We start from the raw sequence: 19,315 nt of genomic DNA on the forward strand, positions 1-19,315 counted from the left end.
GGAATCACTGGCTTCTAAAAGCCATGTTTCCAGAAGAGAGCCTGGTATTGCGCTAATGGCTTCCCTGGAGAGCCCTGGCGAATCCTCACGATTCATGTATCGTAACATACAGGAATGCTAGTAGGAGTTATGGAAAGTGACTGTGGCCACGTGGCATTCTCCCCCCAAGCATCTTTAGCGTGTGTCACTACAAGACAGAAAAAGGGATTTCTTGTCCGCTGAGCAAGAATCAATATAAAAAGAAGTTCCATCCTTTGTCACTTACTGCCTCCTCCCTCCCCCTTCCCTCATGGCTACCATTAGAGGGAAGCCAACACGTATGTAGCCCTTACTGTGTGTTAACTCATCTAGCTCTCAAAACCACCCCCTGAGGTAGGTTTTATTGTTATCTTCATGCTACAAAAGAGGAAATGGAGGCCCAGAGAGGTTAAGTCACCTGTCCAGGGTCACTCGATTGTAAGTGGCAAAGCCGGGACTCAGTCCTGGGCAAGCTAGCTCCAGAGTCTGTGTCTCAATTCACTGCCTGTCCTGAGTCACCTGGCTCTGGTGTCCTTACGCATCTGGCTCCGGACCCTGGGAGAGCAGCAGCATTCTGACTATAATTCATTTCTTCTAGTACGCATAGATTTCAGTATCACTCATCAGGTTGTTTTTGTGGATAAGAGGGATTTTCTTTATCTTTAAAATTATTTTTTAATGGTTTTATTTATTTTTGAGACAGAGAGAGACCAAGCATGAACAGGGGAGGGGCAGAGAGAGAGAGGGAGACACAGCATCCGAAGCAGGCTCCAGGCCCCGAGCTGCCAGCCCAGAGCCCGACGCGGGGCTCGAACTCACAGACTGTGAGATCATGACCTGAGCTGAAGTCGGATGCTTAACCGACTGAGCCACCCAGGCGCCCCGATAAGAGGGATTTTCAACATGCAAGGGGAGTTTAGGGCCACTTTGCAGGTCCTGTGCTAACATTCAAAGGGCCTTACCATGCTGGGATTGCCATTATTTGGTGACCAGCCCCTTGAATCTTTCCCACCATCAGACAGCATCATGAGTGCTGGCGCCGGTGTGGTCAGCCTGAAGTATGGTACAAAAGTCAAGGAACTAGTTCAATTTTGGTGCCATCTGGATTTTCAGCTCCGTCCGTGGGGCTTGGCCTGTCCTAGATGGTTGGGGCATAGACTGGATATAATCAGTTATCTGCCTCCAAAGTGGCTATCGTCCCCAGAAGCAACCGGCCCAACTGGCAGTCAACAGAGACAGATATAAATCAATACAAATGCCTATCAATGTGACAGAGTCAAAATAAATGATGATGGGTATAAATAAATAATGTGTAAGCGCACTTTAAGGGGTTGAGATGGAGTAGGTTGGGATCCTGCTGACATTGGGGAGCAGGCGTGAGATTAATTAGGGAGTTTATTGGAGCAAGTTGCAAAGATAAAGGAGGAAGAGGGAGACGCGGTACAGCTGCCATCTGAATGAAAGAGAAGTGGCATCTCTATGGCGCAGCTTGACGAACGAGCCCCGGAGAAATTGAAGGCATCACCACTGATTTGAGCAAGGCACTTAACCTCCCCGGGTCTCAGTTCTTCCATCTGTCAATATAGAGGACTGGGTATTGAAATCAAGGGAACATTGCGAAACATTTTGAGTTCTCCAGAAGGAAAGTATCACCATCATATATCTCTGGGTGAAGGAAAAGCTGTTATTCGGAAGAAATGCCCGTGGCATATAACACCTGATTTGCCCCCAAGCACCAGTAACTCAGATGTCTTTGGGGAAGGAAGTGTTCTGATGCATCCGCATAGAAAATAAATAAATAAATAAATAATAGCAGATGTTCAGAGCCTGCAAGGAACGTACTTCTCTTTGGTATCACCTAAACAGCTTGGGCTCAGCCCCGACCAAGGCGGTAGACGCCCAGACCCAAATCTCAAATAACTGCCCCCTCCTTGCTCTTTTGGTTGGCGTCAGTCAATCGCAAGAAGAATCAGATGTTCCCTTGCCAGCATGACTGATACATTTCCAGTGGAGCTGTGTTTATGTCTTGATCCTCGTTTGTGTGGCGTTCTGTGTTTTATAACTTGAGTCTCCGGGAGTTTTTCCCATGACTGTGTGTCATTCCTTATCACCCATAACCAAATATGGCAGCTTTAAATAGTGCTGTCATTTTTCCCGATTCACTCGTTGTGATATAATCAGGTATAGATTTCTGACACGGAGCATCTAATGGGGTTTCAGATTCAGAAAGCAACAATGAAAGATTTTTCCCCCCTGGGTATCTCTCAATTGAGAGACACAGAAGGAAGTAGTCATGAGCGACAGGGCACTAGAATTCATGTCTGTTTGCCCAGAGAAACCGCAGCAGTATGGAAGGACAGAGAGAAAGACGAGCTAGAGAGAGCAGGCCATATGTAGAGGGGGCAACCACCACTGAGCTCCAGCCAGCGGACAAGGTGGGCCCAGTGTTTCTAGAAAGCCCCATTTTGCTGGAAAAAAAAACAAAGAAAGAAAAAGCCGGACACCTGGATTTTTACATGACATCTCCCAATCATGTAATGTTAGCAACGGATACAGAATGGGTAAACATTGCAGGGTAGACAGATTAGGGGAGGGCTGTCTGTAGTAAGCCACCAGTGTGTCACCTTTGATTTAAGGTACCTCCAACCAAGACCTGAGAAAGGTGTGCACTCGTCCAAGACCACACAGCTGCAGACAGTTCATTCCAGTTTGCTCTCCTCCAGAAAAATGTCTGGGAGCTTGGTGGCCAGGTGTCTGTTCCTGGCTCCATCCACTGTCGCCTCTGACTCTGGCCAGGCACATCCCTGGGCTGGGGACAGCCCACATTTCCCCACAGCATTATGCTAAGAGCCCTGAGCTGTGTGTCAGAAGGCATGCATTTGAGACTCCACTCTTCCACTCCTCAGCTGTGTAACCTTGGACACATCTCTTGACTGCCCTTGGCTTTTGGTTTCTTCGCTAGTAAAATGAACATAATAATCTGCCTCATGGCACCGTCCTGAGGTTTACAGGAGAAATCTCACTCGGTGTGAGATCAGCCCGCAAAACAAAAACATCAAGGGGCCTGTCACATTAGCATCCTCATGAGAAAGACGTGAGAGTCCGAGAGGGGTGCTGTTGTACTCCACCACAGACACCAGTGGCTCTAAGGTGCCCCTGAGCCCGCCATGCCGTCCCCGGGGGCGGGGGCGGGGGGGACACAGGGCAGTGGGTAGGGGACGCTGAGCGCTGTTCCACTTGCCCAGCACAAAGCCTTCCTCAACCTAGGAAGTGACATGCCTCCAGCTGTTCCTTTGTTTCATCTGCTGAGGTCAGGGCTGAATAGATCTTGGAGTAGCCCCTCTGCACCTTGGGTCCCAGTGCCATTGAAACCGGTCACCCAGAACCCGACGCAATGCCATCTGGGGCCAGACCCGCACTCCCCATACCCTCCGCCCTGCCCTGCCCTGCCAAGGGCCGTCCTGACTGAATGTGTATGGTGAATCTTGGTTTTGTCTCCATTTCCAGGGGCGCAAACCTGGCTATTTCTCCTTCCTGGACCCATTTTCTCCAGGCGTCTGGCTCTTCATGCTTCTAGCCTATCTGGCCGTCAGCTGCGTCCTCTTCCTGGTGGCTCGGTAACGCTCCTCTCCCCGTCCCTGTCCTCACACCGCCACCTCGCGTCCGCAGCGGAGAACTGCATGGGAGGGGTGGGGAGCAGGACACCTTGGCACCACACAGGAGGGGGTAGGAGAGGGACTCAGGACCCGACCTGTCCTCTGCCCTGCTGTCCACCTGGCACTACCCGTTCCCCCACCTACATGCACATGTTCCCTAATGTGCATGGTGAAGACAGGTGAGCTTGTCTGAATTTGCTTCTGCATCCCTCCTCTTCCCCTTCCCCTTCCCCCCCATCTCTGGGCCCCCTGCTTGTGGGGGGGGGGAGGCTTGGGGAGAGAGAGTGGTGGGGAGGAGGGAGACAGGATTGATCACTATGCATTTGGCTGTCCTGGCATCAGACCTCACCAGGATCTGCTGCAGAGTGCTAAGTGACAAGAAACAGAGCCTGTGAATCCAGAGTGAGGGGACCAGAGGCCTCGTGGCATGGGCGAAGGAGGAGGTTCCCTCTGGAGAGGGTCTGGCCCATCCCCTAGCCTGGATCTGCCAGTGAAAACACAGCTGCCTTGGTGAATGGGAGCCATGGAGGGTGGTACACGACAGGAGGACGGGCTGGAGAGAGGCATTTGCAAGTTGTGTTGAGTTGAGACAATTGGTCCAGATCAGGGGTTGGCGACAATTAATCCCTCCCCTCTCGCTAGAAATAGAAACTATCCCTGGGCCTACAGAAGAACCTGAGAGCATCCCGTGGCTAAGACCGCCCATGAATGTGCACAGAGAGGGTTGTTTCTCTCTGGGGCTGGGCCGTTGGATCAGCCTGGGCTTCAGGAGAGCCAGCTTACCTATCCGGAAACAGAACAAGCCCTTGTGGTTCACAGGTCACTCATTCAGAATCCCAGCTCCCTGCTCAGTGCTCAGCTGACCATAGTGGGGGACCAGAAAGGGCTGTTACCTAGGAGCAGAGAACCACAGAGTGAGCTTCAAGGAAACTGGCAGTGACTCTGTTCCAGCTGCCTCCATAGCAGTCTCCTTTGCCTCAGGGCCACAGTGGCGGGGCCAGATGATTCTAGCTATGTCCCAACTCTGCCTGGCAGGGTCTTCCCCAAGGGCATGTCTGCTCAGTGGCTCAGGGAGAGCATGTGCTCTCTCCAGTTGGAACACGGAGCCCCAAGGGACTGCGGAGTGCTTAACCCCCAGGGCAGCCCCCAGCCTGCCAGGGAGTATTCTATCACCCAGCCTGTGCCTCTTCCAGTGGAGATCAAAGCCAAGTTGAGGAAAGTCATCCTGAACCCGTGAGATCCAGCCAGACAGAGGAAGGCCTTGCTTACAAGCCAGTAGTCTTCAAAGGCTGCTGTGTACCACTCATCTACCCCCTTGGGCCTGTAGGCATTGCCACTATCAAGGATCTGTTGTCAGTGACAACGGACGAGACACGCAGGAGGTTGGCACGCTGCGTGACACTTTCCCTCTCCACTCCACCGCACTGTGTGCTGCAGCTTTTAGGAAGCTGTCTGCCTGAGCCCTGGCTCCACCTCTCTGAAATCCACTCTTGCCCCCTTCAATTGAGCCCCTGCGGGTAGCCAGCCACAGCTCTCGAGGGACCCCGAAGGCCCTGGAAATAGTCTTAGGGCTTGGTTCCTAGATATACAGACATATAAGCCCGCTTCCCCATGCCCACTGCAGCCTAAAGCTTTTCAACCAGCCCCAGGGGCTTCAACAACCCTTCTTCCCTGCCCTAGACGCACACACACGCACACACGCGTGCGCGTGCGCGCGCGCGCGCACACACACACACACACACACACACACACACACTCTCACTCACTACCCCCAGGATCCAGCATTAACAAAAAGATTAACCAAAAAAATGTACTAAAGGTCTGATTATACCACCTTGTGTGTGTGTGTGTGTGTGTGTGTGTGTGTGTGTGTGTGTGTGTGTTCATAGGATAATTTACCGACCTGAGGTAGGTACTGGTTTTCAAATAGGGTTCCATAGGGCAGGAAGGCTCTTGGGAGGCACCAGAGACTCTGGAGGTGAGAAGAAGCCTGAGCTCTGGAACCTCAACTCCTCTTCATCCAAACCAGTTCTGCTTTTATCTCTTGAGCTACTGTACTGCTGGGTAAGATTTTAGAGGTGAAAAGAAATGTTTGGAAACCACTGATCTAAGGCAGCCGTTCCCAAGCCAGCTGATATCCGAGTCAGAAAGGGAGCTTTTAAAAAGTTTGATTCCCAGGTCCGATCATCTCAGCACCTCTAGGGCCGGGGCCGGGGAATCTGTATTTTTGGAGCTCACTTCCAGTGGCCTGTAGGCTTGGGAACCACCGAGCGCAAGCCAGCTCCGTAGGCCACAGAGAGAAGGAGCACATGTCAGGACGCGGGCCAACGATGACACGCTGGCATCATATTCAGGAACAAGAGGCGGCAGTGGAAATGTGGGCGAGCCACTGTAGAGTGAGTGCCGACGAGGCTGGGGGAGGGACAGGAAGACCAGTGATGCGAATAGTACCCTGTGAGCACACGGTGCCTGCCCTGCTCGGCACACGCCCAGACACATCTCTCTCGTCAGAGCTGGGATGCTTTGCGTGGGCGACCGGCCAGGGCCACTGAGCAGAGGAGGGAAGGCGTGCGTCTGGTGGGCAGGAAGACGGGGTGTTCTGGGCATCAGGGAGGGAAGGTGGGGGCAAGGAGCTTAGAGCAGCCCTTCTCAACCCCATGTGCCCATCACACTGACCTGGGGGGCTTTAAAAAATACTGATGCTCAGGCTCCACCTGGACAAAGTAAATCAGAACCTCTGGGAGCAGAATCTCGTCTTTGACATTTTTTTCAACGCCCCCAGGTGAGTCTGAAACAGAAACAGGGTGGAGACCCTCGGCCCAAGGGACGGTCTAGGCCAGTGTTTCTCAGCGTGGTCCCTGGACCAGTGGCATCTACATCACGGAAGAACTTGCATATTCTTAGGCCTCACCCAGACTTACTGAATCAGGAGCATCAGGGGCCCAGCCCAGCAGTCTGTGTTTGTTTGTTTTTGTTTTTAAAATTTTTTTTAATGTTTGTTTATTTCTGAGACAGAGACAGAGCATGAGTGGGGGAGGGGCAAAGAGAGAGGGGGACGCAGAATCCGAAGCAGGCTCCAGGCTCTGAGCTGCCAGCACAGAGCCCGACGCGGGGCTCGAACTCACAGACCGTGAGATCATGTCCTGAGCCGAAGCCGGACTCTCAACCAACTGAGCCACCCAGGCACCCCACCAGCAGTCTGTGTTTTAACAAGGCTTCTCGGTGATTCCAATGTAGGCTAAAGTTCAAGAACCGCTGTTCTAGGCTGAGAGTTTTCTTTTCTTTTTTAATTTTTTCTTTTAACGTTTATTTTTGAGACAGAAACAGAGCATGAACAGGGGAGGGTCAGAGAGAGGGAGACACAGAATCTGAAACAGGCTCCAGGCTCTGAGCTGTCAGCACAGAGCCCGACGCAGGGCTCGAACTCACGGACTGCGAGATCATGACCTGAGCTGAAGTCGGCCACTTAACCGACTGAGCCACCCAGGCGCCCCTAGGCTGAGAGTTTTCTAACTGGCTCTGTGGGGCCCTGGGATCCCTCTGTGACCACTTTGGGGACTAGGGGGTGCAGAAAACGGAGCCTCCCCGCTGTCCACCCCTGACACTCCCAGCTTCCAGTCACTTTATTCTAGATTTGGAGTTCCACATCATAATTTATTTGGGAAAAAAAAAAAACATTTTTTTTTTTGATGAAAGAAAAACAGTTTGAAAACTGCCAACATACTCCAACCCCCTCAATTTGGGGGTTGGGAAAATCCAGGTCCAGCAGAGGGAAGTGGCTCACCCAAGGCCACAGGCCAGGTCCTGAAGCACAGAGGCGAGGCCAGAAAGGAGAGCCGCTCCCACTGACTCCAGCACTTTCCATCATGCCCACCCTCCGTGGCACTAGTCTATGTTCCTTTTCTCCCACAGGTTGACCCCCTACGAGTGGTACAGCCCCCACCCCTGTGCCCAAGGCCGGTGCAACCTCCTGGTGAATCAGTACTCCCTTGGCAACAGCCTCTGGTTTCCTGTTGGGGGATTCATGCAGCAGGGGTCCACCATCGCCCCCCGAGCCTTATCCACCCGCTGTGTCAGTGGCGTCTGGTAAGATCCGGGGCAGAGAAGGGGCCAGGCCCGCTGGGGTGGGGACACCAAGGGAGTCCTCAGATAAGCCCTGCTCTGGCTGCGGGTGGGCAGGAACCTCACAGAGAGCTCTGCCTTTCGAAACAGATTAGCAGGGAGCTGGGTTGCATTCCACCCGCTCAGAAGGCCTGGGAGCACCGGGTTGAGCACACTTTGTGCCATCTTATCTGGTTCCTCTTTCCCCCTGCCCCAGAGGTCTGGATACAGAGGGGAGCCCGGGCAGGAAAGGAGATGCAGAAAACAGCCTTGTAAGGCCCACGGCAAAGCGATTGTAACTTGCTGACCTGAAAATGACCTGAGGTTGGGTGGCTGGGCCTGCCAAGGCGTATGCAGATTTATGCAAATATGAGTGAAACAGGGCTTGGCTGCTGGAAGAATTCAAACCTGGCTGTCACATCTCTCCTCCTCTACCAGCTTTCTCCAGCTTTGTCCCTCTGCGCCCAGCTCTGGGGCCTTGCCTGACCTGTCCACCTCGACAGGTGTGGGGAAAGGCAAATTCTCAGTGGCTCAGAGCCGGACGGGACCTCAGGAGCCGTCCACACGGGCAGTCCGCCAGCTTCAGCCTGAAACTCCCTTCTCCTCTTGGCTCGTTCAGGGCGAAAAGAATACGGTCGAATGATTCGATGCATGGAAATGCAATTTGCAAACTTGAAAATGATACATAAATGTGTGGACTCATAGCTGCTATTTGAGCATTATGGGGGGGAATGAAACAGACATACATATGTGTGTGTGTGTGCGCGCGCGTGTGTGCGTGTAGCACAGAGAGGCACATTTGCAGAGTACCGGTCCCCACCCTCACGTAAAAACCCGCTGTCGGGTTTGGCTGTCACAGCCTATAGGACTTCCAACCCTGGTTCTCTCCCCTCCTTCTCAGCCTGTGTAAACCAAAGGAAAAGTGGCGTTTTCACCCTTGGACACCAGTGTCTGGACATTTACCAGAACCACTGGACTAGAGCTGATGGAGAGGCGAAAACGCAGCTGGGATTTTTGTTTTCTCTGCTAAATGATAAATACAGTAGGATTTAAAACATCTGGGCAAGATGCTCACCCATTACCAGATTGTGCCCAGAAATCACCAAGTGGATCAATGGGGACAACCCGGTTTAACATTCCACCGGGAAAAAGGGGCGGTCTTGGCAGGGAAAATCACAGAGTTCCCTCAAAATCCTGGAAATCTGGACAGAAGCCCTGCAGACAACAGAAGTCAGCTGCAGACTCTGATCTCTTTCTACCTGGGGCTTTGCCTTCCAGAGGGGGGTGTTCCCATGCACTGCACGTAGGGCCCCATTGTCAGGTTCATCCACCTGTCAGATCCCTGACCCCCAGGACTTCCCTCCTGCAGACAACGTCTGCCTGAGCGCTTGGGAGGGCCACCAGTCTTGCAGGCTGTGCCGCCCTGGCCCACAGGGTCGCCAGTACTTTAAATAGCTGTCCTAGGGGAGCTCCATTACGCCACTCCTGAGGGTGTGTGGGAAGAGGGGGGGTGCCTGAGTTGTTAGGGAGCCCCTCTGCCTCTCGGAGTTCTGAGTTATCAAATCAAGGTCTCAGTTTGGTCAGCTCCCTGCAGGAGTGTGAGGTCAGAAGACAGGGCCATCGCAGCCTCCCTTAGAGTCCTCACCCAGAGCAAGTGACGGAAAATACCACGTTGCTAACAAGAATGCCAACTTTGCAACCAGTGATGCCCCTTTCACACGGGAGCAGGGGTCCCCTGACCCCTCTGGAGAGAGTGTGTGATTTGCTTCCTCAGCAGAGAAGATAGGCTTGCCCTGAGCGACTTTGTTCTCTGACCCATTCCCTTGTGACCAGTGGCATAAAGAGACACATGGCCACCCAGGGTGGAACAGATGCTGGAGTGTAGCCGTGGGGCTGAGGGAACTTCCCCAGCCAACTCTGAGGTCAAGGCCACACCCAGGGCTCACTAACTCACGGCACTAGCCAGGGCACAAACAGCTTCAGAATGCCAGCCTCCACCTAGGGATGGATCACCCCACCTCCCTGGCCTCCTCTGGGGGATGGTCACGAGAAAGAACTTCCAGCAGTGTGTATGAGCTGAGGCAGCAGCAAGGAAGGCAGGTCTTAGGAATGGATGGACACCGGGCACTTATAGGTCACAAATAGGGAAGTTGACCAGATGGTCGTCATCCCATGTTCGGTGTAACGGTCTATCCCTGCATTTCTCTGTATCTCACATTCATCTGGTCCTTTACAGATTATTAGTCACCAATCGTTTGATCTCACAGTTCTCCAAAGACACGCAGAGCAGGCGTTATTCTCCCTGAGCGGGCAAGCTCAGAGGAGGAATGTGGCTTTTCCCCTAAGGTCTCACAGGGGGAGGGGAACAAGGCCAGAACTAAACCAGCTCATCTCACTGGTGGTCTGGCATAGGGATGCACCCACTGAGTCGGCAGATGCCCCTGTCACTTCACATCTGGGAGGCCGCCAGCAGGGGTCCTTGGACACAGAGGCCAAGGAGACAATGGGTCTTCCCGCTCTTAAAAGTCTCCTGGAAGCTGCTGGCCTCTGAATCCTGTGGCAAACGCTACGCTTTAGTTGGCAATGTCTTCATAATGACTAAAGCCTCATTAATTCAGACTCCACTAATTCCGAATTTGTGATTACCCAGCCTCACTTGTGCTTGGATATGTCTTTGAATTCCCATAAACAAATGGATTGGGATGCAGATCCACACTGCTGACCAGATGGCAGAGGGCTTATTTAACCTACTTAAGTGAACAAACTAGTTTTAACGCCTTTAACATGTATACCGCCTGACTTGCAAAATTATTCTAATTTTAAATGAGTTCGCTCTACCCAATAAAACACTCTTCTGTTTTGAAATAGCTTGCCCATTGTAAGGGTAGTTTCTAATTCCAGCTTCTTAGCACTTCAAAGGTGCCTGTCACCAGTTAATCTCAAAGGGTGTCTGGTTTTGTAGGACTGGTTTTAAAATATGGATGTATCACTGTGTTACTTGGCAAGTTTCTCATCAGCAAAATTGGGATAAGAATTTTGCCTCCCTTCGTTGTAGGGGGTACATGAGATTGTGTCTGTGGCTCAGGGCAGGTGCTCAGTACACGGTTGATGCTCATCTGATGGTTGACCGCATCATGAGAGGACAGGGGCAGCCGACCCAGCTCGGGTTGTAAACAGAGCCCCCAGAGCCAGCACCCTTAGCTCATTCCCTATCTCATTTCTCACGGTCTCCCGGACGGTCTCATGTGCATGGACACACCTCTTTTGAATAGCAACCCAAGAACCACCTCCTTTTGGAAATAAGAAAAAAAAAAAAATTAATGGTCTCCCAAGCAACCTCACACACCCGATTCATTTCTGTTGACATCATATGCCCTGCCTCCTTTCTCTTCCCCCACCGACCCCGACTGAGCTGGGAGCTCCTTCCAAAGAGGGACACCTGGTCTCTCCTATGTCGCAGCAGGACTGGGGACGGGGGCTAGGACTCCTGGGCGTGCCTGGGCAACGATGACTTCCTGGTCTTTTCCTACATAGGTGGGCATTCACCCTGATCATCATCTCATCCTACACGGCTAACCTAGCAGCCTTCCTGACTGTGCAACGCATGGATGTGCCCATTGAGTCAGTGGATGACCTGGCTGACCAGACCGCCATTGAGTATGGCACAATTCACGGAGGCTCCAGCATGACCTTCTTCCAAGTAAACCCATTTGGTTGCTCACCAGCATGGGGAATTGGGCAGAATAAAGTTGAGATGTTTGTCCTCTGGAGATAAAAAACATCAATCCTCATCCCATTATCTCCTTTGAACATCTAGTTTGGAGATTCACTTGGGCCTCGTTTTTCCCCCGCCTTCTGCAAGATACCCCTGGAATGAGGTCCCCAAAGCACTTTGGGGTTAATTTCAGCCTCCCAAAGTGTTGTGCAAGAACCGTTAGTGGGAGTCGAGATGCTTTTAAGCATAACGTGTTGAAACTATCTTTGAATGGCAATAGTTTCGTATTTGTTTTAGTGGAGATTAGAAAAATACACGTAAATGCAGCGAATCTAACCTGTACTTTTATTTCTACTACTGCATAGGTTGAGGCTAATGTATACATTTAAGTTTGGTTAAGTGGGTTAAATTTTATCGGCAGTACTTACATAAAGCAAGTTTAGAACACTACACGAATGTCTGAAGTATAAGGAACACGAAGATGAGTATGAACTGATTTCATATATCCCAAACTAGACAGGTGTCAGATCGGGACCCTGTTGGCTTTGAGGTTTCCTTGCAAGGTTCTGGAGAAGACCTTGCCGCAGTTGTGTATTAGCCAACAAACCAAGTGACTGATCACCAAGACTGGCAGATCTGGGCCAGACAAGAGGAGCAGTTTTCATATGCTTTGGGATCTCTAAGAAAGCAGACTTACCCTGCAGTTAATAGGTGTCTAACCAACCTACCGCCCAAGAAGTCCATTTTCACAGGACACAGGTCCAAGGCCTTCAGTTTTCTGTTTCCTAGACAGTCTCAGTGTCTATTGGCCCCATAACCACTGAAGGCATCATGCAAACCCAGGTGTGGATAGACCCCCAGAATTCTCTCGGCCTTGTTCTTATTTGTAAAAGAGAAGCCAGTCCTGGATATGTGATTGACAAGTTGGTTTAGGATCAACAGAAAATAGCCGGCACTCTTCCTTCAGATTGTGTCTTTAGACATCCTGATGAACCTGAATCCACCACCTCCAGCCTGAAGGACAGCAAAGGATAGTTCCAGAATTTCCGTTCTTAATTCTATCAGAACATGGAAGTTGGCAGTGGTTGTGTCTTTAGACGTCCTGATGAACCTGAATCCACCACCTCCAGCCTGAAGGACAGCAAAGGATAGTTCCAGAATTTCCGTTCTTAATTCTATCAGAACATGGAGGTTGGCAGTGGTAGACGTCTCAAGGGTAGATGGGGCAAAACCAATGATCAAACCAGTAGACAGAGTTTATAGTGCCTTAGGACCCTGTTCCTTCCTTGCTTTTCTGTAAAAGTTTATCGTAGGCACAATCCCCGCCTCCTGCCGTGATGCGGTGGCAGTTGAGAGACGAAAAGGGAAAAGATTATTGAATATAGTGAGGGGGTTGAGTAATAAAGGGGCCAGGATTTTAAGGTCTACTTTGATTCCCTCCCTTTTAAAACCACCATTTCCTGGGGTGACTGGGTGGCTCAGGTGGTCGAGTGTCCAACTCTGGATTTTGGCTCAGGTCATGATCTCCCAGTTTGTGAGCGCGAGCCCCACATCAGGCTCCACGCTGACAACGTGCCCATGATTTCCTTCCTCTTTTCCTAAGCCTGCTTCCGTGTGTTCTTTTCCCAGAATTCCCGCTATCAGACCTACCAGCGCATGTGGAATTACATGTATTCTAAGCAGCCAAGTGTGTTTGTGAAGAGCACAGAGGAGGGGATCGCCAGGGTGTTGAATTCCAACTACGCCTTCCTTCTGGAATCTACCATGAATGAGTACTACCGGCAGCGAAACTGCAACCTCACTCAGATTGGGGGCCTGCTGGACACCAAGGGCTATGGGATTGGCATGCCAGTCGGTATGCAGGAGAGGACCAGCCTCTTTGGGTAGCTCCATCCAGGCAGGGTCAGAGTAGCTAGGACCACTGAATGCAACATTGAATTTGACAACCCTGTTCTAGAACCACTTAACAGGGACTTTAGGTGGGCATTTTCCAGGTTTAAAAAAATAATAAGCAAACCCCCATACTTCCACTAATCAGTGATCAGTTCTCAATCTTTAGTTATTGAAGGGCTAGCTATCGATTTGTTAGTAGTTGATGAATTACTAAAGGGCAGGTTGATGCCCTCGGTGGATTCTTTAGGGCTTTTCTTCTCCCTCCTCCTGCTTCCTGCCCTTTGGCCATATCCCTTTTGAGGGTCTCTCTACTAGCAGTGGGAAGGAGAAGGAAGAAATGGTGAAGCTCCATGAATTTTGCTGCTAGTGTCCCTGGTGAAAGGCTTATTACAGAAGGAGACTGACATGATAGATGGGGTAGCTTCCAAATCATTTGTGGGTCTCGTGGACCCATCTACTCCAAATCAGCGTAGGTAATTGAGAATAGGTAGTGGAACTCTGTATTTAGCTGTGTACCTTCCAGTGTTTTATACCAAGGTAGGGATGTTTGGCTTCCAGAAAGGTATCCCAGCTGTGTTTTCTAAAGGATATTCACGCCTTGATAGTACCTCAACCGGAAGATGAGAGGGAACACGTTGACCGGCTTTTTGGATTGAAGAGGGAATCTGAAAATGTTCCCCAGATGCTTGGGACATGGACCCTTCCCCCACCTACCGCTGAAAGCCATGCTGTATAGGGCTGTCCTCGCCCAACACTCTTCTTATAGAAGGTTGTCCTGTACAAGGCAGCAGAGGGAAAGGCAGGAACTGAGGCCGTCAGACCAATGTGGGGAGATCAATATACAGTATACATAACTTTGCTGTTACCTTACATATGCCTTCTCTTGATCTTTACCTAACTCAGAACTCTGTAGGTTTCACTATATACCTGTGGAGTGTGAAAAGCATGGTTTTGGAGTCAGGCAGACCAGGGAATGCACCTGGCTCCGGCCTGTGGGACCTCAGATAGGTTATTTAAGCTCTCTGAATCTCAGTTACTCTGTAAACTGGGGCAACTGAGGGATAAGCCTAATAATCCAGTCAAGTGCCTTACTACAGTGTCTCATACTTAGCCTGTTCAGGAGGAACACTGGTGCCCTCCCCATTTTTTCCATAGTCCCTTGTGTTATTTGATAAAAGCAGATGACTCCTTAAACACTGATCAGAAACTAAACCAGTGACCGTAGGCAATGATACGGTTCATCTTCGAACTCTGTGAATTCTGATACTACAAATTCTATAAACTAGACGCCTCACTCGGGGCCCTTGAAAACCCACGTACTCCCTTCTTACCATCATATTTCATTGATGTTCATTAATATGCAAATTACGGGCCCCTTTGAGAAATGTATTGGCTTACATTTTATTTCAAGATGGTGGAGTAAACCACAAAACAAATGTAAGAAGCACCTTGATAATACTCCAGCAATTTAAGAAATTTAGCTGAAATGTCAAATGCTTCCAAAGTTTTCGTGGAACACACCTATTAGAGAGTCGACCTAAAGCAGACCAACTCTAGAAATTTTTATCAATGACAAAGGAAAAAGGGAAGGAAACACATTTATTCTATGTCTGACGTGATGCTATTTTCTTTTTTTTCTTTTTATTTTTATTATTTTTTTTTAATGTTTATTGACTTCTTGAGAGACAGAGACAGAGTGTGAGCAGGACAGGGGCAGAGACTGAGGGAGACACAGAATCTAAAGCAGGCTCCAGGCTCTTGAGTTGCCAGCACAGAGCCCGATGCGGGACTTGAACTCACAAACCTTGAAATCATGACCTGAGCCGACGTCGGATGCTTAACCGACTGAGCCACCCAAGCGCCCCTAACGTGATGCTATTTTCACACGTCATCCCACCTGTGAGTTAGATGTGGTCCTTCCCACTCTAGAGGAGAGAACTGAGATTCAGAGCTGGCAAGTTTCTTGTCCAAGGTCACAGAGTCAGTAGAGGAGCTGGGTTTGAGCCTGTCTCCAAATTCAGTGCTTCGCTTACTGGACCATGTTGCCGGAGGGGTCCCACCAGCTCGACAAGACGGGATAGGTGGGGAAGTGAGGTACGGGCTTGTCCGGGTTCTCAGATCAGGCTGAGAAGGGCACCACACCACCCACTGATGAGCCAGAACTTATCTGAGTTGAGGTCAAGTCCAAGAAAGCATGTGTGTCATTCTTACGCGGGAGGTAAGGGCATAACCAGAGAATAAGCAATGTGTTGGGACCGAGGGAAATGAAGAGAAACAGTACAAGGAATGAGATGGACAATTAGTCAAGTGGTTTAGGAGCAAAGTAGGCAAATGTGGAATAAACAGAATAATCCTTTCTCAAGGCCCCTGGTGTGCCACTGAGGTTGGGTTGGAAATGCTAGAAATGCCTGGCTGGGCTGGACAGTCGTCTGTAAACCTGGAATGTTCATTAGTCTCACCACCTAGCACCATCTGTTAGTTCGAGTAGCCATCCACTGCACGAGTGTGTTAAGTACCTACTATACGTGGGCGCTCTCGATGCTGGCCCACATAAGTTGCATAGACATGTTCTGTGCTGCGGGCTTGGGGTTTACCTGCCCAAGCGTGGTTGTATCTCCAGTAGGGAAGGTTCCATCTGTGGTGTCATGGGCTGTCAGAGTCCAAAGAGATCTGGGAGCTGATCTAGTTCCTTGCCTGTCAAAGCGCGGTCTGTGGCCCAGCAGCGGGGCATCCCCTTGGAGCTTGTTAGGAATGCGCAACCTCAGGCCCCACCCCAGACCCACAGAATGAGAGTCGGCGGGTCAGTCAGATCCCCAGGTCATCCCCGTGCCTGTGACGGTTTGAGAGCACAAATCTACTTGTTCTGAGCTTTTGCCTCCATCCTTCATCATAGCCCTCCCCCACCACCCCCCGCCCCGAGGCCTCTGTCCACATCAGGCCTTCACAGAGCTTGAGCAAGAAAACTGAGCAGCTTAGTTGGTTTCCAGCCTCTTGGCAGCCTTTTCTCTATGATCTCCGGCCTCAGCTTGTGCTGGGACATTGAGCTTTCCACGGTCTCATTTAAGCCTATTTTTGTGATTAAAGCCAAATTCCAGAACCAAAGCTCCTTGACCATATTCCATTAGAAAAATTAAAAAGGAATTGCACTGAACAGAAGCCTTCTGTTTGAGGACAGAGGGAGGAGCGGTGTGCACAGAGTGATGGATGGGGACGGGGGGTTGTCGGCCACTCAGCAGGCAGGTGGGAAGTTTGGGGTGGCTGGTGACCGGATTCTGCACACAGGTGAGAGGTGGCTTCCGTCACACTCTGGGGTGATGCTTCTCTCACTGGAGGCTGCTCTGGGTAAACAGTTGTCAGGGGTAATGTAGCAAGAGTTGCAAGTGCCTGAGAATTAATGTAGATAAAGTCGAAGACAGGCAACTGACCAAGGGAGAAGTTTATGGCACAGAGTTCCCACCTGGAGGAGGCAGACGGGATGCCTTGCAGCCAGCTTCCTGAGTGTCAGTGGGCAGGCTGGGTAACCTTAGTAGAAAGTGGTGGGTGAGTAGGGCCACACCACTGTCTGAAAAGCTTCAACTTGACCCACACTGGGTTCTTGGCCATGGGCTGAACAGGCCAGTCAGCATAGAGAGAAGGAAAGTAGGAAGGCCCAAGTGCCCTGCATGAAGCCAGAACTCCCTCCTCTGCACGGAGGGTCCTCAGAACAAGCAGAGGGGAGAGCCATGCTCCTGCAGGGCCCCCCACCACCTCTGTTTCTCTTCTCCTGATGTTAGGTAGGAAAACTGGTAAGGAGGTCTACTGGGGAAAGGAGAAGAGTGATGCCTGAGAGGGCACTCACGCTCTGTGTTCTGGGCTCTCCTGTGACCCCACAGGTTCGGTTTTCCGGGATGAGTTCGACCTGGCCATTCTCCAGTTGCAGGAGAACAACCGCCTAGAAATTCTGAAGCGTAAATGGTGGGAAGGCGGCAAGTGCCCCAAGGAGGAAGATCACAGAGCCAAAGGTGAGTGCGTTCAGCGGCTTCCCCCTCCTGTTCTAGAGGAGCGCTTGTCCCTTGTTTCTGGTGTCCGAAGTCCAGGTGATGATTGCTGGAACACACGGACAACAAGCCTTGCAAGGAACGGAGGGCTGGGCTGGGCTGGGCTGGGCTGAGGGCCAGTCCTGGCCCAGAGTCTGGGCTGGTTGGAGGCATCCAGTGCCCATCGGCTCGCTAGTCCCAGAGACCCCATCTTTACCATGCTTCCCGAGTGCAGCCAGCTCCTACCCCGGCCCGTGCCCCCCTCACCTCTCCACCCTCGACTGCTGGTCTCCCTTTCCCATTCTTGCCACTCGAAAGGATCGTCTCCACCAGTAATCAGAGTGAGTCTTTTCATGATGCGAGGAAATCCCAGCATTCCCCTGCACAAACCTTCCCTTCTCAGAATAAAACACAAGCCTTCCGTGGCCTCCTCCTGGTCTCCCTGGAGAGGGTCCCCGAGAGAGGTCTTCCCTCCCCTCCCCACACATCCCTCCCATCACGTGAGCTCTGCTTTGGTTTTCTTGTCAGACCTCATCACTCCCTCGTATTCTGTTCTCTATGCATTTCTTTGTTTACTGTCCACCTCTTCTACTCAAATGCAAATTTCGTGAGGACAAGGACTGTCTTCTTCATAGGGTGGTCCACAGGGCCTGGCAGGTGGATATTTGAATGAATGAATGAATGAATGAATGAATGAATGAATGAAGTTTAAATCACACTGGATAGAAAGCAGTCGCTGACTGATATGTGTGGTTGAGGAGTTTGAGGGTTCCTGAGCATCTGGGAGATTTTGTAGGGGGGTTGCCCAGGATAGTCCCATGCTACATCTGTTATAGATCAGTTAATGCCTATAAGTTATCTTTAGAACTCCCTTTAAGTCTCACAATGTCCTGGTTGAGGCAATAAATCCTATGGTCACCCTCGCAATCTCCTGCAGCCTTGCTAAAATATGCAACAAATTTACCTCTACACACTGTCCCCCAGGAAGGCAGCTCAGGAATAAAATGAATAATACCATGTGCTTCCATCTCTGCTCAGAGTGAATGATTACCCGTGATGAGACAGTGAATGAGTGACATTGTGTTTCCAAGTGTCTGTCTGTGGATCTCTCTCCTGCAAGGGAAGAGCTCAGGAATACGGACCTAGGGGGGCAGGCCCTTTGTAATTTAGACACTCTGCCCCTCCCCTCACAGGAACCCACTGAGACCACACATGTCTTGGCTGTCCACTCCCCAAAGATCAAGTGGGGAGGAGGCTATAACTCTGTTCAGGAGGAAAAAAGGAAGAAAGAAATGAGGGTGGTACAGAGAGAAGTTTCCGGAAACTTTGGTGGATTTGATAGAATGAAGTAGGTGTTGAAGATACTCAGGACCCGAACAGGGAGGGAGGGGCGGAGGGGGTATCGCAGGCAATAAGCACCCCGAGGAGAGACGCAGCAGCCGAAATTTGTGCTGTGGGCGAGGGCTCTGTGTGCTGCACGTGGAACAGAGCCAGAGTCCCACGAGTAGCTCGGAGGTGGACAGCGGGTCTGTCCTTAGGGAAGACAAGGGTAGCAAAATGCTCCTGCACCACCCCCTCCCCATCCAAAGACACATGGACTGAAAATAATCTAAAGCGGTCTGGGCTTGGAATAGTCAAAATAAAAGGAGATCCTTGATAAGCTAACTTATGCCAATGTTGTTCTGTGTAACAATGAACTTCAGAGTGGTAGCGAAGGGCCCTGTCTTACCAAGCAGATGGAGGGAAACAGTCGTGGCTTTTGGTCTGGAGTAATGTGAAGTAGAAACAGAGAGGTAGATCTGGGACCCAGAGCAGAAAGATTTTGAGTTCTTCCCCTGCCTGATGGGTGAAACCGGAGAAATGTCCAGATATGTCTCTTCCTGGAAGCCCTGGTCCCCCTCCACCCCCTACCTCCC

At 50.9% G+C, this 19,315-nt stretch overlaps 1 protein-coding gene across 1 annotated transcript in view; it reads left to right on the forward strand.

Annotated features, from left to right (window-relative positions):
* GRIK4 (glutamate ionotropic receptor kainate type subunit 4) overlaps positions 1 to 19,315 on the forward strand; it is a 311,988-nt gene that overhangs the window by 274,959 nt on the left and 17,714 nt on the right. Inside the window, 5 exon segments of the mRNA XM_045038428.1 lie at positions 3,526 to 3,635; positions 7,587 to 7,760; positions 11,310 to 11,475; positions 13,120 to 13,345; positions 17,256 to 17,384. Of these exon segments, the coding sequence (XP_044894363.1) occupies positions 3,526 to 3,635; positions 7,587 to 7,760; positions 11,310 to 11,475; positions 13,120 to 13,345; positions 17,256 to 17,384 (805 nt within the window).

This window comes from Felis catus, chromosome D1, assembly GCF_018350175.1.
Source record: "Felis catus isolate Fca126 chromosome D1, F.catus_Fca126_mat1.0, whole genome shotgun sequence".
NCBI lineage: Eukaryota > Metazoa > Chordata > Mammalia > Carnivora > Felidae > Felis > Felis catus.